Below are 21,285 nucleotides of genomic sequence, written 5' to 3'. Positions count from 1 at the left end.
GAAATAATTTCTACGCATCGAGGCCGGTACAAACCTGATGAAATCCAACTAAAGTAAAGAATATCTGATTCAGTCATATTGAACCTGCTTATTAGGTAGTCAGGATGCATTGCAAAGTGTTCACTCAGCAAGAAGCATTTTCTTTCTGTAGATTTTCTAATTGAAAGTGCTCTTACATCTTTATCAACAAACCTCTCTGCATATACTAGAACAGCTTTTGGAGTGGACACACTTATTCTGGAATGAGTTACTTTTTTTATTTATTCCAGCAGATTTTTTTTTTTTTCCAGAATACAAGGATTAACATAAACAGCAATATCTTCCAAAATTCATGCCTACTTTAAGACTGGTATTATTCTAAACGGAGAAGTATTAAATGTCTTTCTTCATGCAGTTATTTTGTAATACTTCAAGGAGACAGTTGATGTACTACAAAGGAAAACCCTGACTACCTATGATCATGTGGTGCCTTTTGCAGGAACACATCCACTAGCCCCAGTATCATGGCCACATGATTTGCATAATAACTTTCTGCCTATCCCCTTTCATATTTCCATTACAGTTGTATAAGAGAGAATCTTAGTATTTTTCTCTGCTGTTAAACAGCTGCTGCATTTCAGTGTTGGTGAAACAATTCTGCATATTATTTTCCTCTTTTTTAGTGATAGTGCTTTGGGATTTCTCTAGCTGAAAGATGGCACAGAAATGCAAATTATCCTTAGCTGTGTAACTCAGAATTACCTTTGCATTTTGTTCTTGATCTGTACCTCTATAGAAAGCAATCCTGAAAACAGTGACATTAGGTGTGCTCATATAACTGATATGCTTTTGGGGAAAATGAACAGATTGGACTGCCAACTGCCATATGAATATTGTAATCCAAGGAATGTTCGTGCTGAAAAGTATCCCCTTTAATGAATTTTTGACAAAACAATTTAATCTAATTTATCGGTTCAGAAAACAAAGCCCGGTAAATGTATGTCATACCTTCTCAAGTTTCTTTTTCCCCAAAATTAACAGAGACATTTGTGTTCACATCAATACTTGCTCTTTGAATCCTTTTATATAAGTTTCCTTTAGTAATGACTGTAATAAAATATATTGCAGCAGAGGCTTGTAAAATATAAGCCTGCTTAAGTTACTCAGTAAAGATAACATTTCTTCAAAACTGCAGGAAATCTATCTGCATGCAAATTAAATTTAGATCTCTCCTTTGCAGATAGTTAAAGTCTGGCAGACCAAGAAAAATCCATAAATATGATTGCAGTGACAGAAAGTAAAATAAGAAAGAGGTCTCTGATGTCCAGGCAGCACGTGTGCACCCAGCGCAGGAGAAGTCTCTTTGCAGGATGGTCAGTGGTTTGCTCCCCATCCCCATTAGGTGGCTGCCTCCACTACAAAGGTTTCCAAAAGCAACCAGACAAGATTTGAACAAAACCAAAACTCTGAATGAGAGGGCAAGAAAAAAGCGCTTATCACATTTTTATTGAGTTATTTAGCCATGACCAGCAATAGTGTCTACAACAGTTACAGATCTTCCATCTTGCTGCTACTACACAAATGTCAGCAACGATTTTGATAAATACTCTCTCATTTACATCCTGCTTAGTGCTATGGCAAAATCATGGGTAAGGCTGGTTACTTGCAGGGGTTGCTTCCACAACTGCAGTATGGGTTAGTACAAATGGTTCACCCAGGTCACCCCCTTTCCTCTTGTAGGACTCCCAGGGGAGACTGGAGTAGTCCACAGGAGGTAGATGTTGCAGTGGAGGGCTATTTTGACAAAGATTGAAAAGCAATGCTCGTAACTACAGCACAGGTAAGGGCTGAATGTAATTTTGGGACTGTACAAATGTAGGAGTAGTTATATTTACATAGTCCTAAAATTACATTTGGCCATTTGAAGGCAACCGCAAGGCTGACACGGCCCCCAGTGAAAATGAGTTTGACACCCCTGCTCTAGGGCTTGCCCATCTCTAAGAGAGTATGTAGATGGGTGGAATGTAAAAGTACAAACCCAAATGTAAATACTAGGTTAAATACCTCTCATCTTGCAATTAAAGTAATGCGTCATCCTGAGGACCTACAGTTGCTCAAGGATCTTTTTTCAGGGCTAAAGATAGCTCTGCGGGTAACATGAGACAAAATAACAGTGGAATTGTTTTACTCCAAGAGAGGCTGGGTACTAAGGAACCAGCTTTATTTCCTGCCAACACCACCTCCTTCCAGAAGATCCTTTACTGTGAGCCTTGTCTTCTATTGCTTAATATGAGATTTAATGGGACGTCAGACTCTCTATGGCTGTTATCTAAACACGGGACTGCTTCTCTGGTATGGCCACTGGCCTGCGTTATTTGTGTGCTGTTAATACAAGTCAAGCAAGCCTAGGTTTACGTATTTTAAAGTATTAAACTTCTGTCTTCATGTCAGATGTTGAAAAAGACAAAGGGCTGAAGCCTCACAGCTGAGTAAAGACAGCATTGCAAAAGACTTGCTCGGTTTTCTGCCAGGCCAGTCCTGAGTAATGCCAGACCTCCTTTACACTCCACTCTCCTTTGCACCAGAATTGCTGTAGCTCCCTCAAGAGACAATGGTATTTGTGCTGAATTTCCAGCCCTTAAGATCATTTGTGCTGCTTATGGCACACAAGCGAGCTTCATGGGACTGTGATACCTTTACAGTGTTCAAAGCAGTAAAAGAAGCCCAAGGTATGCTGCACCACTCAGGATCTGAAAGAAATTTCCAATTCTGCTTCCAGTGCAAAAGAAAAAAATTTGTTAACAACAAAAAAAAGTCTACTCTGGATTGTGAACATAGCAGGCAAAGATTAGCACCTTTTCAATCTGTTTCTACAAGCTCTTTTATGCTGCTATACAGCGCAGAAGGGCTGTGGATGCAACTGTGCCAAAGATCATGCAGTTTAGTGACAGTCTTGGCTGATGAGATACTTCAGACCTGATCCAGTGCCCTGAAGAAACACAGAAAAGGATGCAGAAGCAGCAGGCAGTTACCTAATACTATCAAGTCTCAATAAAAAATGACAAGGTGAGACATTTTGGCAGGCTTTCAGAATACCTAATAGGACAATGCCTGTGTAAACTGGCCTGGAAGCAAGGTTAAGGGAAATAAATCCACAACAGAAGAAAATTTCAGAAGCAGCAAATTATTTCAGTTCAAAGCCCCTTAGATTATATCTGACCATCGAGTGACAGAATTAGTCCCACCGATTGTTTCCACGAGACATGATTCACATCAAATATTTTATACATAGCAATTCAGCACAAGTGCTCCCACCCGAGCCAGAATACATAAATATTTAACTTACTGGCTGAGCGACTGCCAATTACGTGGTGTGACAATTTGTACCTATGGATTTGCTATGACACTTAAATAAACCCATACTCAGCCTCGCTTATGGCTGTAGAAACGAAAGGAGTCAAAACCCCTGGAAGCTCTGGAGGGTCTGATTTTTCCACAGGGCCACGTTCTCATATGTGTTTCCTTAAACCACCAGCCCACAGTGATCTCAAAGGCAAATGCGGGAGCACTTTCACCCACCGGGCAGCCGTGTTTGCGCACGGCGGGGGAACCGGAGAGGTGCTTCCCCGCTCCTCTCTTCGGGACCCGCCGCTTCGGGCTTCCCCAGCACATGCGGGACGTGTCCTGCTCGCTGCGCCCGGGCTCGTTAGTTCGCCGTCCGCCCCGTGTCGCTTCTTAGCTGGCTGTTAACTTCCCGCAGCCCTTCTCCAGCCCGTCCCACGGGCCGCATGCGGCAGACAGGGGGCAAACGTGGGCCAGCAGAGCCAGAGCAGCGAGCTCGGTATAAAGGACGGGCCGCTCCCGGCTCCCATGCGTGCGCGGCCGGGCGGCGGGTCCTGACGGGCCGCACTCCGGAGCAGAGGGGGCGCCCTGAGGCCGCAGGGCAGGCGGCAGGCCCGGCCGGGGGAGGCCCCGCAGCTCCGCAGGTGACACCGGGAGCGCCCCCTCCCCGCCGCCCCTGTCGCATCCCGGGGGCGGTGGCGAGGGGCAGCCACCGCGCAGACGCCGCCCCACCGGCCGGAGCGATCGTCCCACCTGCCGCGGAGCCTGGGCAGTTGCAGGAGGAGCGGCGCGGCTTGGCGCTTCCCCGCACCGCGCTGCGGCCGGCGGCGATCCGAGCTGAGGCGGAGGGAGCCGGCGGGCCGAGGGCGAGCCCTGCGGCCCCGCCACCACCGCGGCCACCACCACAGGTGGCTGCCTGTGGCCCGCCTCAGCAGCTCCCCCTGCCCGCCGCTCGGCTTCACCCGCCTCAGCGCGGCAGGAGGGGCCGTGCCGGCGGCGGGCGGCGCTGCAGAGGGCGGAGCGGGCGGCAGGGGCGGGCCGGCCGGCGCCCGGCGCGGGCTGGCTCCCGGCGGGCGGCGCTGCTGCGTTGCTCTGGGAGGCGCCGCGGGGCCGGGCGCGGAGCTGCGGGCTCGGGGGTGTGAGCGGCCGGGCAGGGCGCCCCCAGGATGCTGCGGTTCCTGCGCAGGACCTTTGGCCGGCGGTCGATGCAGCGCTACGGGCGAGGAGCCGGGCGAAGTGGGCTCGGCGGCGAGGGGGACGAGCGGGACGGGGGGCTGCGAGGAGCCGCCGCCGCTGCCGTCGGCTCGGGAGGCTTCCCCTCCTCGCCGCACCCCGGAGGGGTCGTGCACAGCGCCGGAGCCCCCGTCCACATCCCGGCGGCTGGCGGCAGTAAGCCGGTGCTGCAGTGCCGCGTCCTGCTCCTGGACGGGACCGAAGTCAACGTGGAGCTGCCGGTGAGTAACGTGCGCTTGGCTCCCCTGCCTGCGAAACAGCGCTTGCATCTGCCTTCTTCCGTCCTCTGCATCGTCGCCCCCTTCCTGGTGACAGGTACCTGTGTGTCCCGTCCCCCCCACGGCTGCACAACATTCGCTGTTCTCCGAACAAGCCTCGCTAGTTTCTTCCTCCCCTTCCCGGGCGTCCTCGCCTGCATGCACCTGCTGCCAGGTGTGCGGCGTGCCTCCCCGCCATGACCGCCGCTCCGCTCGCCCCCCGCTGCCCGCCCCCTTCGTGCTGCCTGAAACCGTCTGCGTCCTTTTTCCCGGAGCGAACGTGGAGGCGGGCACCTGCTCTCCTCCCCCGCCGCAGCCAAAAAACAGCCCCCTGCAGCGATGCCTTGAGCAGCGCCTTTCCCAGGAGGGGCCGCTTCTGTGGTGTCTGCCTGGCTGCTGGGGGGCGATTCCCGCACCCCCACCCGACGGCACCGCCGGCGTTTTAAGGGGCGGTGGGGAGACCGGAGCCACTGCAGGGGAGCGGTGCCTTTGGCTTCCTTGTCCTCCGGCTTGTAGCCGGCGGGGGCGGCCCGTATCCCCGCGGGCAGTACCTGTAGCGCCAGCGGGGGGAGTGGGGCGAGGCCGCGCAGTGACCGCCGCGGCGGGGGTCTGCGGGGGCGCCGCCGCCTATTTCTTGTTTTCTAACGCCCCCAGCGCCCCTCTGCCGGCGGCAGGCGAGCGGGGCTGGCAGAAAGGCCGCGGCGGCCTCCCTCGGGCGTGAGACGCGAAGCCGCGCACCGCCGGCGCTGCCCTCCGCTGGGGGTCGCCTGAGGAGCTACCCCCGTCCCGGGCAAGCGGCCGCCCCGTGCTGGGGAAGGACACTCGGGTGTGCAGGGCGGCGGTGCCGGGTAACCCCCCGGGACACGCCCGCCTGGCCCCCGCGGGTTCGTCCGCCCTCCAGCCGCTCCCCGCGGCTCCTTGGGGACGGTGAGGACCGGGGGCCGTGGCTCGGGCGGCTGCGTGGACGCTGCCGCCGCTGAACTTTTCCCCCACTTGCCGCTGTGCCGGGGGAATGAGGAAGGGACGGTGCCGGCCTGCGGAGCTGCGTGTGTTTACCTGCTTGGGGAAGTAGGGTGGCCTTTGTAGGTGCTTCGGTATCCCCAGAGCCCGTTGTGTGCCTTTTTTCCTCTTTTAAAGGAAGTTGCGGTGTGTATTACTAGCTTAGAGTTTGGGTTTTGCCAGACCTTCTTTCCTACAGCTGCTAAATATCAATACCTGTCCTTTTTGGCTGACCTTTTCCCTCCCTCTTGAAAATCAAGTTTCCCATGAAATAACTATGGAAGTTTATCATATTTGAAAAACATTTAATCATCTCTCCATTTCAACCCAATTAATCATCAGCGATTAAGCTTGGCCTACAAAAGCAGGTGGGGAAACTTGCTAATAATGAGTGTAACAACCTGATAAATTGCTCACTAATCTCCAATAGTGTGAAAGACAGGTTTTTTTTTTTTTTTTCACAGTACCTTTTGAATCTTGTTAGGTGGCTTTCATATTAAAAATTATCTGTGTATATCGGCATCATTTCACTAAAACATGGAATTTGGCAGCCCTATGGTTTCTGCTTAAGAGAAACTGAAGAGATCGAGTAAAGACTCATACAAGTGAATATAGAAGTATGTGAATGGAGCCACCTAGAGATACTTGCTGCAGTTATCCGGCCTCCCTTACCTTACAGACTAGATCGCGCATTTCCAGATATTGGAAATACTGATGTATTTCCTCACATCTCCTTCACAACTTGCTGCAGTCCTTCTAACATCGCGACACGAATCTTTTTTTAAAGAGGACTTGATGAATGTTATCAGCATGCTAAGGATTTACCTATAGAGGTCTATGTAGATAAGCTTAGTAAATATTTTGGTTAAGGTTGTACTCATGCTGGTTTATCAGAGTTCAGCTTTTGCTGGAGAGCCTGTTTAAGATGGTCTGTGTTTTTAAACCATCAGAAAATTAGGTAGTGGCACTCTTCTTAGTCCGTCAGGATTGAAAGTATATGGAAATATCTGCTTGGTCCTGTAAAGAAGCTGTGGAGCACTCTTGCTCGAATTTCACCTCTAAATGAAGCCTAGACTGCCAGTGTTTTCAAAATGTGACCTGCACATGTGGTGGTTGTAGTTCATTTGTCCAAAGACAGGGTAAGAAGTTGGTGTCTTTTTTTCACTGGAATCTGTAGGCTGGCGGATGACTCTGGAGCACATAATAGCTGTCAATGTTTTGAGGATTAAAAACTGTTCTGTTGAATTACATATCTGTTCCTCATGCTTTTTCCCTTTCTTTCACAGAAAGTAACGCCCACACTGAGAATTAGTAAAACTGAAAGAGGCGTTGCACCATTTATAGAAGTTGATCGGTAAAGTTTCTCTGGGCTTTGCAGCTCTAGATTTTATGGGATTAGAGTCTGAAACAGAACGTGTTTTAATACTCAGAAGCTGTGGTACATTACTGGTTAAGATGAATGAATTGAGTAACATCTTTTCCACTTAAAAAAAAATAGTGTGTGGTTGTTTCTCTCCATTTCAGCTCAAATGTCATGGAAAAGGAGGGAGTGTGGGCTTCATCACCAGTGAGCAGCTTACCCATGAAGTATGTAGATAATTGCAGAGGACTTCACTGTGACGCTGGTTGTATTCGCAAGCACTTCTTTCAGGAGTTACTGGCATCTGTAATATGTGCTCTTCTTACTACTTGCTAATGTTACACTCCAGTTGTCTTTCCAGTGGAAAAGGGAACTTATTGATATTAGGACATGATACTCTTGTAACTACAAATTTTTAGGCTGCTAAGACTTCACTTAAAAAGAATTGAAAGGTTTATTAGATATGAAGGACTACAGGGTCGATTTATTGTATGGAGTATTGGCAGAAAAGACATGACTATGGGAAAACTTTAGCTGTACATGTAGGAAAAAGTTTCAGGATTTTAGTTGACTTTTTTGAGTGGGTTTTGTTGTTGGTGGTGGTAGTTTTTTCATATTCAAGTAAAGCTAAAACCGTGAAAGTTTTGTCCAGATTAAATGTGTTGGGCTCTGCCACAGTGTTTTCTCATATGTAGGGGCTGGTGATGGTGTTGGAAAAATTAATCCTACATCAGTAGGTTGATAACTGACTTTGGGGTTAAGGTTAGCGTTTATGTGACAGTATCCGTAGTAGAAACTGTGCATCTGGTAAGCTCTTGTCTGCTCATGATGGTAACAGAAGTAGAGATCTATCCTAATCTCAGAGTCCTTCCTCAGCTTGTCCTTCTAGGCTGTACAGCAATATTGTGGGCATAGTCATGTTTTCTCTCTGCATTTCCACACCCACTCTCTCCTGGGGCATTTGCACTTTATTCTTTTTATCGTGCGTCCTCTGCCCTTGGACTGCCCCGCCTGCTCTCCTGCCCTCCCACGATGCTGTGTACGCTTTCACTTAAAGGTGTCCTCTAGCTTTCCTGAACTTGTTTCGTACCCAGCTTTTGCCATACAAATGTCAACATTAAATTATTCTGAGTACTGCAGATACCCCTGGATAATAGTTTCTATACTCAGCATCTGGCATGAAATTTCAAGGATGCTGGCTTTTCTGTTCACTCTTAAGGGAAGAATCGTGTACTTTGAAAGTATTCTTTCTAAATAGAATAATGTACTGTATGGCTTTTTAAACGCAGGAGTTCCTCAGGGCCCTGTATTGAATGTGGGATGCTATTAAGGTTGGAGCTGTTGTATAGGAGTGAGTGGCAGTTGACCAGTTCTGTTGCTGTCGGGTGATTTCCCATGGGAAGGGCAGCACAAATGGTGTCATTACTTCCTCTTGACCTGACACCACGTCTGCACATCTGAAATCTAGTTACCAGAATTGATGCAAGGAGAAAAATACTTACATTAGAAATGACCCTTTCCTCCCTCTCACATAGATATCGGTGTGTTTCTTTTTACCATTGAGAACCTGGTTAGTATCTTTTGTGTTGCATCTTTGCTTCCATTTGAGGCTGTTAGTTAGATTTTGGAACTCAGCTGTAGGTAGACGGAAGGTCACTTGCTCACTACTGTCAAAATAATCTTCCTTCTGTTTCTCCAGAGGACTCATGACTTGAACAGAAAAATGGTTATGGATGATGCTGTGTTCTTACATAAAGAATGCGGGGAAAGAGCATTGACATTTATGCAGCGATGATGATGCCTGCTAGTTAATATGTACATGGAATAGTCTATAGATGGCTCTCGGGTGAGGATTGTGGATGAGCCAAATTTTTGTTGACTTTAAGACATGGTTGCTGGCATTTCTAAAAACTGACTTTCTGATTTTTAATTCACTGCATCTTACAAAAGCTTAAAGGGAGGATATGAAAGATGGCTATTCAGTGGGACTGTCCAGAGTAGCAGGAATTAATATCCTTGTTCTTAATGCCACTGAAAGCAGTATTCTGTGATATGATGGGGGAGGATGGGGAGGAGAATAAATACATGTAGGGTGTTCTTGTGTTTGTTTGATCTAATGTAAGTTTACTCAACTGTGGAAGTCCTCATCCTGCAAAGCAGATACAGGATACCTTACGTTTTCTGTGATGTGAAGCCACAGCTGTCAATGTGTTGCCTGTCATCAGTACTCTTTTCTAAAAATCTCCTTGCTCTCATAAATTTCTGTGTTGCTATGAACATCATTACAAAAATGTGTGCAATGTATTATAAAATACATTATGTTTAATGATTAATTTAATGAATAAGTCAAATCTATGGATTGTTTTCAGATGGATAGCTTTTGTATTATTTCTTTGCCTTCCTTTGGTGTATCTGTTTATAATTATTTCTGCTGCTATGGAAACACTTCAGGATAGGGATAGTAAATGTTCTTCAGTACGTTTTTCTAATCTCTAATCTTCTGTATCATATCCCTTTCTTGTTGGAGTAAGACAAACATAACAAAACTTGCTATCTGGCCTCTGTGCTTACATCAAATGTAAATATTAAATTAACTCTTGAGTAGTCATCTCTATCTTGTGATTATTGGTTATTGTGTTTGGCTTTCTAAAGTTACATATATCAGGAGAGAAGTACAACTAATTTTTTCTTTGTTTTTCCATCACACATGGAAATGCACAAACATGTGTTTGTAAACACTTGGATTCAAGCCATCCTCTGGAGTCTCCTAACTGAGGTGCTACCTCCACCCAAACACATATATATTTTGCATTAGATGTGGGACAGGATTTTTTTTATTCTTTAAAGCTTTTATCACTTATGAATTTAATAATAGGCCTTCTTTATGAAGAAGTTACCTTTGAACAATATAACATTTTCCAGCAAGTACTCTGAATTTTAAAAGCACATTCGCAGCACTGGAGAGGCCTCTTATGTTCCCGGACTCCTGTGGGTACCAACACCTGTAATCCCCTTCATAAACTGACCAAGATCCATTTTTAGAAGGGGGTATTTTGCTTCTGCAGCTCATGTTGAAATGTCTGTTCATTACCTTACAGCTCTGATCAAGTAACTGTAGCTAAAACTCAATATGTGGTCCTCTGGCAGTAGCCTTTAATTATGTTACATATGTACAATATACTTTGATGCATTGCTGTGTATACTGCAGCTGTGTGAAAAGCATCCATAGTGGAATCATATACAGAATCAGGGACATTCGCAGCCCCAGAGAAATAGGAATGAGATGGGGTGTGCACATGTGAGTGCACCTGTGCTTCAGGTTAGGTTCTTGAGAGAGAAGAGGGAATTTTAGACGCTTGGCATGTTCAGCAAATGTGCCCAATAAATCTACAGCAGATAAAAGACATTTTAATAGTACATAGTAAAAGAGGGAGACAATGAACAGCATTTTGTTTTGGCATATGTTAGATAAATTCTGCTTGTGAGTTCCATTAGTTATTTATGGAAGCCAGTACCATTTTTCAGTGCAATACAGATAGACAGGATAACAGAATCGCTGCTGCAAAGAGCTGACAACCAGTGAGGGGGAGAAAGCCAATGATGAGAGCAGTATACTGCAAAGACAAAAGTATGAGCACCTGGTACTGATTCTGTGATGGAGAGCTTATGTGTTTGAAGAGATGGGGAGAAGATAAGGTGGTTGTATGCATTCTTTTGGAAGCCGTTTTACAATGGCCTAGAACACAGCTATACTTAGGAAAGTAACCATGGGAAATGGATGGCTGGCTTGTTAGCACAAAAATGTGTTTCAGTAGCAGCTGCTTGCACCAAACTTAACTGTGCAATCATGAACACTGGTGAAACTCTGAAGACCACCATGGATTTGAATGGACATGGTCAATAAGAAGGAAGCTTTCAGAACAGTAGAAAATGTGTTTATTTGTAAGCAGTGTACACCTAATACGTGTGGTGTTGTGAGGGGGGTGTTTGTTTGGTTTTGTTGTTGTTCGTTTGGGGTTGGTTTGTTTGTTGGGGTGTTTGTTTTGTTTTTCCCCAGTGGTTGTGTTTCTAGAGTAGATTGCTGGGTAGCAAACCTGTAGATTCAGGCTCTCTGTAGTGGTCCTGAAGAGGAAAAAGAATGTCCAGGATTGTAAAAAGTTCTTACAATGGAGGTTTTGTTTGGATTGCAGAAGGTAATACAGGAAGAAAAAGGCTGAAATGTTGAAGAAACTAGAAATGGTATGGAAAGTATGGCACGTCCTGTCTCTCCAGTTCTTTACAGAAACAGAGAGGGGGCAGAGATCTCTATCTAGTCTTGCTACTCTGTGCATGCTTTCCTCCCTCAGATGCTTCCTTGGGCTTCTGCTTGTAGCCCCTCTGTAAATATCTCTTCCCGTAACCATCTCCAAGAGGCTGACTTCATTCTGTGTTGCTCCTTCTCCAAGCATAGGTGCGTTTCCCTATTCACGGCTTCTGTTTTTAAATTCCCACCCATTCCCACCCGCCCTTTGCAGTTTCCTCCCTGAGCAATTTTCTGAACTTTTTGGTTTTGTATGTGTGTGTGTGTTTGTTTTCTTCCCACTCTGTTTTCCCTATCTGTAAAAGCAGTTTTCTTTGCATCCCAGGAGCAGCCACACAAGCTGTGTAACAGTTCGTCATGGAGAATCTCTTTGATGAGCACTAGGAGTTTCCTTCCTTCTGCTTTGGACCTCAAGCATACTTTTCTGTCCCTTTTCCTCCTACCAATTTGATCATTTTTGTGGCTCCCTGCAGTTGTCAGAAATTTGAAACGCTCTCTAGTCCTGGTCCTTCCCCAGAAAAATGCGTTTTCCCAGCTGTGGCCAGGGTTCTGAACCATGGAAGGTCTGGGGCTGACTCAGCTGTCCTGATGAGCGAAGCATCTGTGTGTATCAGTGCACAAATGGTGCAGGTGACCAATTGTCCTGAGCATTCCCAGTTGTAAAGCAGACATTAGGGGAACGTTGGTAGCAATTGGTAAAATAGTTAATCTGGAGGCAACAAATAGTGTGGGGAGGAGGTTGAAGGAAGGGAGAACATATACATCACTGAATTTGTAGACCCTTTGCAACGTGAAGTCTAAGTACAGATAATTTCTTTTACATTTTGCTAGAAGGATGAAGTCAACAACTGTTAACTGTACATACAGTGTTGCTGGGTCAGTATTTTAAATTACTTGAGAAACACTTGGGTTTGTTTTTTTTGTACCTGTTTTCCAATGCAGACTATGGTTAATGTTCTTTTATTCTTTCCACATTAGAAATCAAGGAGTTGAAGGGTACTGAAGTGTTTAGAGTGACCATCTGCTCTTCATTTGACTTAGTAGTTCTGTTTATTTCTGTGCATCAATTTAAATATGTCCTGGACCATTAGCTATATTGTGATGAGATTATTTTGAAATATTTGTTGGAGTTTCAGATTCAGACTCCACCTACAAAGCATGAAAACTATTAAGAGTTAATTTATATTGTCTGTTTATGTTTTTGGTCTGTACAAATTCAGGTTATTTCCCTTCCTTGTTGTTATGGAACCACAGATAGTTTATCCAAACAAATACCAAATGTTGTCTCTTTTTTTTTTTTTTTTAAGTATACTGACAAACACATTGAATTGAGATGTTACTGTATTTCATGTTTTTAATACATGCGGTACAGTTTATATGATAAAATAGAGACTGGAAATCCTAACAAAGTTTAATGTACACGAAGTACAACAAATAACGCTGCACAAATATGTGCAGAGCATATGGCCTTTCTGTTGAAGTACCTGGAATTGTATGAACATACAGTATCAAACACACAATTAGAAAAGCAGTGTTGTAACTTTGAGGTTGTGACCTATAATTAAATTACTGTAGACTGCAACATTATTTCAAAGGGCAGCATACTCGAAAACGAATTATTTTGTGGCTGTTTGAAAATAATGCTTTTCACAGTAGCTCTTCATAGTACTAAGGAATTGATTGTATGTGTTATTTTAATTGGTGTTTTATAAATACATATGAAAAAACAAATGTAAGCTTGAGAGGAATTTTGTAGCTTAGCAGTCTTGACTGGGAAAACACCTGTTTCTTTTTCTGCCTAAGCTGAGACTAAACAAGGAAACCTTTTCTCATTTTTAACTTGGAAGTTTCTTACTGTGTACATTTCACTATGTGACGGTCTTGTGGATTAGGTATTAGACAATATGCAATTTCAGTTGGCTGTGTTTAAGTTTAAACATTTTCCTAGGCTGTGAACAAATTCTCATTTTAATATTGATGGATAAAATAAACATGCTAACTGCATCACATCTTTTTTTGTTGGTGTTAAGTCCAAAGAAAAGGAATTAATGTCCAAATGTTACCTGCTTTAATTGTGCAAGTGAAAGTTTACACATTTTCTGAGTTCTATTAAATTTTACCTTATTCTCCCTTGTTCCCATCCAGAATTGGTCAAGCCTGTTTTCTGTCATTTAAATAAGTCTCTTTTGTACCTCGTTAGTGAGTCTTGGAGCTGTGATATGGTATGATTTTTAAATTGAGGGCTTAAATTTATGTAAAGAGATCAAACCCAAGAACTTCAATTTTTATAAGCAGATCTGAAAATGCCAGTACTCTGTACAATTGTTGTGTTGCAACAAAGATCGCTCTTCAGCATAGATGCGGATCCTTACTCAGTATTGTAGGTTTTGTATTCAGGATACTTACTGAGTAGAAATTCTTCCTGAATAATGAACCTTCCATGAGTGCTTGGCTTTGAGAGATGATGAATGATGAGTCTGTTGTCTCTTTGAATTAAGCAAATAAGTGAAGAGTGGTGGCGTTCTTCAAAATAGGTCGTATCCCTAGGACAGGCAGCACCCTGGAAGTGTAAAGTCCCCTTGCCTTCTTTGATGTTGTGATTTTTAGATGCTGATTATCTATCTGTGTGAATTCAGAAATCCTGCTGCAGCTCTGTGGAGGGAAGAGCTGGTTTAATAGAGCAGCAATATAACTTGTTTGTTGTGCAGAAGACTTAATTTTCCTCCCTCGTTCTGCTATTCCATGTATTGAGCTTGATTCAGTTTTTCTTTTTCTTTCCCTGCTGTTCAGCAATGAAGAGAGGGTGACAGAAGGTTTTCTTATTTGTTCCCAACATCTGCTTTCTCCGTGTTCCCAGCCCTGTTCCGTGACTGCTCCTGAGCCTGTGAGTCTCCCCCATGGAGGCCCCGTTGGTAGCTGGAGCTCAGCTCACCTGGCTGCACAGTGGCTCCATGTGTGCCCAGTGCTGCACCTTGGAGTTCTGCTCTTCCAGTTCGTTAGAGGATGTTAATTTTGATGGGTTTTCTTTTTAAAGGGGGGACCTGCTTACTAAGATAGCAGACATCGCTCATTCCTTTTACAGAAGCCGGTGAAGCCGTTAGATGTTGACTGTAGCACTTGCCCTTTTCTACTTTAAGCTGATAGTTTAACTCAGGTGTGTCAAACTCATTTTCACTGGGGGCTACATCAGCCTCACAGTTGCCTTCAAAGGGCTGAATGTAATTTTAGGACTGTATAAATGTAACTACTCCTAAAATGTAACTACTCCTGGCTTAACCTGTCATCTGCCTGTATGTCTGCTCTGCCTCCTTTCACTCCCCTCCTCTCATGCAATATTTCACAGTTGGCTTTTCTCTGTTGGGCAAACAGTTGCACAACTTGTAAAATAGAGAATCAAACCCTTGTTTTTAGGTGTGAAAATGGAGGGAGCCTTTGCGGCATCAAAATATGTGCCACACTTTGTTGCAAACAGTAGGCACTTGGAGGGGAAAATTCATTTTAGTTGATGGATTTTGGTAGTTCGTGAGAAGGTGTTTAATATATTTTAGGAGGACAATTGCACAGCATATATTTTTACAGTGTTCTTACATTTAGAATTGGAAATAAGCTGAGGTTACTCACCACTTTCACTTTTTCCTCTTGAATGCTCTGAGCCATCCGTTCTTTTGTTGGTGTTGCTTGCAATTGCTTTTTTCCTGTGTAGCTTGCTAATGCATTATAAATTTATCCTATAGTAAAACCTTACTGATGCATCATTTCTGGCTTTAAAAATAAAGGTGTTTACAAAGTATGGGGAAAATGAGGAAAGAGTTCGAGCATTTGTCTGTATACTAGCAAAAAATAGACTGAAGCTGGTGACTGTGTTTCTCAGGGGGGAGTAGATTAGAAAAATTTAGCATTGTGAAACAAAAACAAGTGGGTTTTGCTGTTTCTGAAACTTGCTGGCAGATATTCTCATTTTCCAGTTTCTGTGCTTGGATTTTGGTGTATTTTCATAGTAAACACCCTGCATATTTTAGTTTATAACTTGGTTATACAGTGTGCTTTTTAAAAAAGTTCAGCTGTTTTGGCAAAGATTTTGCTTTTAGAAATATGGCTATGGCCAGGAAAGGGGACCTTGATTTCTTCCCCCCGCATGTTATGGTATTAGGTACTGATAAAGGTATTAATATTTCTTCTAGAACAATTTCATCTTACTTTGATAGAGAGAAATGTATCATCTAATAGCATTTCCAGCATGATCATAATCTGAAGAAATTGTCAGACAAGGCAAAAATATGTCATCTTTCATAAACAGAAAACATTGCTCATCAAAAATTTCTTGCAGAAAGCAGATTTTTTTTCCCTGTTAAAATTTACAGTTTCTCAGCATTTGTGTGATACCAGGAATGGACAACTTTCACAGGTGTTTCAGTAAGCTGAGTGCTCGAAGGTTTCTAGTAAGAGAAAATAGTCTGAAGAAGCTCTATGACTTCAGAGTGACTTTCAGGAGCTGTTGAAAGTGGCGAGCTGAAGTGTGAGTGCTATCTTGAAGGACAGCCCTCAAAAAGAGCTTTGTTTCTTTCGCTTTCAGGATTTCCAAGGCATCCTACTGTTTACTGAAATAAAAAGTTATTTCTTAATTTAAGGCAGATAGAGCTTTTAAGTAATACCAAAATCTTCAGCAGGGTGTTCGGAAAAGCTGTTTTTTGCAAGCTACGGGGCAAATGAATGGCTAGGTTGCAAGGAAGATAGGGCAATATTTAAGGAGTACAAATTCCTCTTTATTGCATGTGCACTAACCTCAATAACAGGATAAGGCTGTCAAGACTAGGGCAGCACTAAATGACTTGCGGGAGCTACCAAATATAGATCCCGTGAAAAATCCCAGGCCTGCTAGAGAGAGCAGCTCCCCGAGCAGTGCCGCCTGCTTTCCTGCAGGAGTTTTGGGTCAGACTCTAAGAGCCTGTATGTATCTGGGAAGAAAGCTTTTCTCTCACTTTCCTTTTGTGAGTCTTAGAAAACTGCCAACTTTTCATACCGGTTTGTAAAATGGTGCAATATTCTGTTTGCATTGCAGAGCTCAGACAGGTGAGATGGAGAATGAAGTTGTTCTTTTGTTTCAGTGGTTTTGTACATACAGTGAAAGCACTCATTGGAAACAAGCAGCCGGTTAGTTGACTGACTCTGGTGCAATGCAAGAGCAGTTTGTGATGCTGAACTAATGTCCCTGAAGACAAAATATGAATTCAGTGCAGTTCCAGAGGGACAAGATGTGACTGCTTTGTCTGCTTCCAAGACTGTCACCTGCTTTGCTTTGTGTTCTGTGAAATTCCAGACTTGGATAACCTCTGCACAAATGGTAGTGGAAGCTCCTTGAGACATGAACCAGGGTGGGTGCAGGGCAAATGAGGAATGTGTGCTCTGGAGAATACTTCTAGTTCTGTCCTATATGTGGACATAAACTGCAGTGCTAATGAGCTTGGAGTGGTTTTATAGCTAAAGGATAAGTTATAAATGCAGAAACAGGCACTATAGTTAGTGCCAGGAGGCAAGCGTGCAGCTTTTGTTTCAGAGCTAAATGAATTTATGGTGCTATTCAAAGCGACTTTTGTATCTCAGAAGCCCTCGTGAGACTGACAGTTCCTGCTGGCAGTAAGGAATGGAATTGATGTTTGAGGTGGCTAGTATTTATGACATACTTTTTCTACTTTTGTGCATGAGTAGGTAGGGAGGGAGACAGTTTTCTTATGGCCTGACTAAATAAATACAAACTTACACATACTAATGGGACTTCTTATTTTTACAACCAATAATTTTTCAAAGGGAATTGTTAGAATGATTTACAGAAAATCACTAATATAATTATTGTTGCCTGTTTGTATTTTTTTCTTCCTTCCCTATGCCCCTCCTCTCTCTGAAGCCTTGGCGGTTTTATTACCACTTCAGTAGAGCTCCTGCATTTGCCAACTAAGAAAGTTTGCTTTGGGTAAGTGGATAGCAGAGGTTCCAGCTGTGTCTGTTCCCATTTGTTCCTCCTTTTAACGTATTTTCTTAAGGCTGTTATGATGATGTTAAATGGAAGTCAACTGACTGCTTTCCCTAGACATCATTTGGACTGTCTCTCTTGAAATTATATTGGAAAGTTAGTCATATGGTTGCCCAGTAAATGAAAAGGTTCTGAACTATAGTTCTGTTTTAGGTCAGAAAAGGATCATTGTGAACACTTAATCTGTTCTCCTTCCCTGATCAGTCTCTATAACTTCTTCCGAGAATGTGTTTTAAATCTGTCACTTTTCAGCATCAGCTCTCTCATTGGATCTCATTAGTTTGTCTACCTTTAAGAGTCTTTAATGAGAAGCAGTTACTTATTCAGGTTGTACATGGACTCTTCAGAATAAAAGGTCTTGTATTTTATCTGATATTTTTATAGTCCCTGTTATCCCCAGTCTTGGTACCTGAGCGGGCATGCAATAAAAAAAAGTCCTGGGACTATGGGGAAAAACATTGTCCACATGAAGATATGTGAAACTCCCATGCAAGCCACCTCTTAGTCTTATCTTTGATTGTCTAAATAGATAAAATGAAAAATTATTTACAGATGCATTTCAGACTCCTAATTATTCTTTGTAGCTCTTTGCTGACTTTTTGCATAGTGTGCAGACATTTGAGCTGGGCACAGCAATGTTGTTAGAATGGTTTGCTGAATGTCACATGAAATTGCGTTATTCCTTACTTAACGTTCCCTTGTTATGCATTGAAGTCTCATGTTTGCTTTCTTGGCTGCAGTTTTATACTGAGAGCTCATGGTCGATTGTTCTTCTGTTGTTACACCAGGGTTCTTAGTGCTGCTGAAATCCAGGGCACTGTCTTTGACTTAGTGCAAGGATGTCAAACTAATTTGCACCGGGGGCCACATCAGCCTGGCGGTTGCCTGCAAAGGGCCAAATGTAGGACTGTATAAATGTAACTACTCCTACATTTATAGAGACCTAAAATTACATTTGGCCCTTTGAAGGCAACCGCCGGGCTGATGTGGCCACCAGTGAAAATGAGTTTGATACCCCTGTCTTAGTGTGAAACTTCTGTTTCTTTGTGCGTGTGTGCTACAGTGTGTTGATGCAATTCTTTGTCCCCAAGAGATGGAAATCAGTGTGTACAACCAAGGCCCGTCATCTCCTGCTACCGTGCCAGTTTTGAAGAGTTCAGCAGGAGCGATTTTTTTATTAGTTCTCTCCCAGGGAATACTGTCTGGTGGTTGACTGTGAGCAAAACACTTCAGGATTGCGCTGACAGTATTGCTGGCTGTCTTCCCTTTTTCCCTTCCTGATTGTTTTTATTTTTATTTTTTTTTAAATCTGCCTGTCTTGGACTACATCTATTCTAGGAATGCTTATGCTTGCTTTTGCTGGACTGTCATAGGCTGTGTTTTGAGAGTACAGGTGTTTCATGGTCAATATGAGTTCAAAGAGTTCTTGGCTTCTCCTTCCCATCCCCGTGCTGCAGGCAGATACCTGCCTTTTCAGCTGTTTGTGTCACTGTGTTGAAAACCAGGTCAGGGATCAGATCCAGGGATGTTTCACTCTGTAATATGCTTTTGCAGCATTGAATGTCAGAGATTTGTTAAAGATAAGGCATAAGTAAGAGACCAAACATTAGGGAAAGACCTGACAAGCGCACAGGAAATCTTTAAGGCAGAAGTGCTGTAAAAGCCCCTGTGTTGTTGAGTTGGGCCTTGAGGGTATAAATAATCACTTTAGAAATTGTTTGATTCACATACTTAGTGCTCTCGTAGTTCAGTCATGTGAGTGCTCCTTGTCTGCCCCACTACAGTCAGACAGATCAGTATGAACAGGACAAGAAATGCTCAGTTGCTGCAGTGGTGTGGTTTAGTGATAGAAGTCATGGCAAGTAACTCAAGCTCGATATGCGAGAGCTCATCCATGTCAAAGAGACATGATACAGAAACATATTCTAAGGTTCCTTATTGCTCCTATCAAATAAGTGTGCAGTCGTATGGAGGAAAAGACTTGTTTTATGAAACTTCATTTTCTTGAAACCATCATGAGTTGTACAAATTATGCTGCTATTATTTAATTTTTTGCTGACTTGACCCAGCCATCTCTAATTTTTATTTTTGGAACCTAAACAAAGCTGATACTGAAATTAGAAAGATTCTAGGAATTTTAGAGAAGGTCACCTTCTTCTGTGTTCCATCTGTGGAGTTTGAAATAGAACCAAGGCCAAAAAGATCTTCTGGTGCTCATTCTTTGATGCAGATAATCTTGTAATGGAGTACTTCTACACTCCTTACCACTTTGAGGCTGGCTTCAGGTGAGGTGAAAGATGACTATGCTGTTGAAGGAAAATGACATTTCATTGAGCAGAGCTTGGATTCCTGATCTGTCATTGATCCATAAAATTCAAGTGGTCCCAGTTTAATTGTATATCTTTATTTGTAGATATTCCAGAAATGAGTCTTGCTGCTAGTAAAAGTTCAGTAATTCTCGATTGTGACTAAAATGGAAAGGTAAGAAATACAAACTGAAGTTTCTAATTTCTCAATTATTTTTAGTTTAGTCTCTCACTTGGAAACTGAAATGTGGATGAGTTTAACTTCATGTTGCGTTTTCCAAATTAACCTTACAAAGTTTAACAATTAAATGATCACATTTATGGATAGAAACTTCGTTTAAGAACATGATCTAAACCAACACTTTTTAAGAAGCAGGTGGGAGATTATTTATGTCTTGAAAGCACAAATGGACAGTTCTGAATCATGCTGAAAAAGTTCCAGTGGAAAATATTCTGTTAGCTCCAAATCCACAAGATACATTAGAAAGACGGGTTTCAACTAGAATGACAACTATTTTAAACATTTGAATAAACATACTTTTTTTAAGGAGGAAACCAAGGAAACAAAGTTTTGCTTTGGGATTTACTTTCTCATGACCAACTAGTTGTGCTGTTCTGATGGCTTGTGAAACAAATCCAGTTTTCAAAATGCTTGGGAAAACAGAGTACCTGTGCATTCGGGGAGTTGTGCTGCAACTCGAGGGTGAGGGAGATCACCTTGCCTCCCTGTTTTGGGGAGCTGGAGGATGAATGCATACTGACTGAGGGCTGAGAGGTGCTGGTTCATGGGTGAAGCTTTCCAATTTTAAACTTGATTATTTTTTTTCTTATTATTTTTTAAGCGTTGGGCATTTGCTGCGCCTCTTGTGATGCTCCCAAAGCACCTTTTGGAGGTGTTTTACTGTCTAGATAGTAAGGTGACAATGTCTGTAATCCCCTTCTGAACAGAAAGACTTGAGGCTTTGGTAAACTTATGCAGAAAGATTACTGGAGGTTGCTCAAGACATTATTGCCTTCAGCTGTCTTGCTATGTGACTAAACTAGCAGAGGAATGTGTGTGTTCCTGTATCTTAGCCTGTCTGTTGAATAACCAGATATGAGTTTAAACTATAAGATATGGCACTGCAGTGACTGAGGTAAAAGTGTATGTTCTGTGTTGTGGAGGAGATGGTGATCTCTAGCAGAGTCACGGGAGCACACGCTATGCAGAGAGCACTCAGCTCTTCAGCAGCTGCAGGAAGATTGCCAGTTTGGGCCTTCATCTTAATACAGAAGCGTCTACTCCTGCAGTGTGCTTCACCAGCAAAGAGTTGCCAGATCCTTTGCTCTTGTGTTCCCATGAGCTTGCTGGATTAGGTCAGCAGTTCTGTGCCTGTAGTGTGACGGATGCCACAGGAGTCGAGCACTGTTGTAGTCCTCTGAGGAGCTGGGAGCAGCAGTTGCTTGTTCTGTCAGGCTTCTTGGTATGACTCTGGACTGCT

At 43.5% G+C, this 21,285-nt stretch overlaps 1 protein-coding gene across 9 annotated transcripts in view; it reads left to right on the top strand.

The window, feature by feature from the left end:
- Nucleotides 1-3,714: 3,714 nt before the first annotated feature.
- The window catches only part of EPB41L4B (erythrocyte membrane protein band 4.1 like 4B), a 186,624-nt gene continuing 169,053 nt past the window's right edge, over nt 3,715-21,285 (top strand). For 3 of the 9 annotated variants that reach the window (XM_065052831.1, XM_065052830.1, XM_065052829.1), the window contains exon 1: nt 3,715-4,775. In XM_065052831.1, the coding sequence (XP_064908903.1) occupies nt 4,488-4,775 (288 nt within the window). In that variant the 5' untranslated portion in view covers nt 3,715-4,487. Of the gene's footprint in view, nt 4,776-5,125; nt 5,958-21,285 lie in introns of those variants that run through there. The other 6 variants (XM_065052835.1, XM_065052833.1, XM_065052839.1 and 3 more) reach the window with 5 other exon arrangements.

Source organism: Columba livia, chromosome 2, assembly GCF_036013475.1.
Source record: "Columba livia isolate bColLiv1 breed racing homer chromosome 2, bColLiv1.pat.W.v2, whole genome shotgun sequence".
NCBI classification, from domain to species: Eukaryota; Metazoa; Chordata; class Aves; order Columbiformes; family Columbidae; genus Columba; species Columba livia.
The sequence above is the reverse complement of the archived record's forward strand: the minus strand, read 5'-3'. Positions and strand labels throughout refer to the sequence as shown.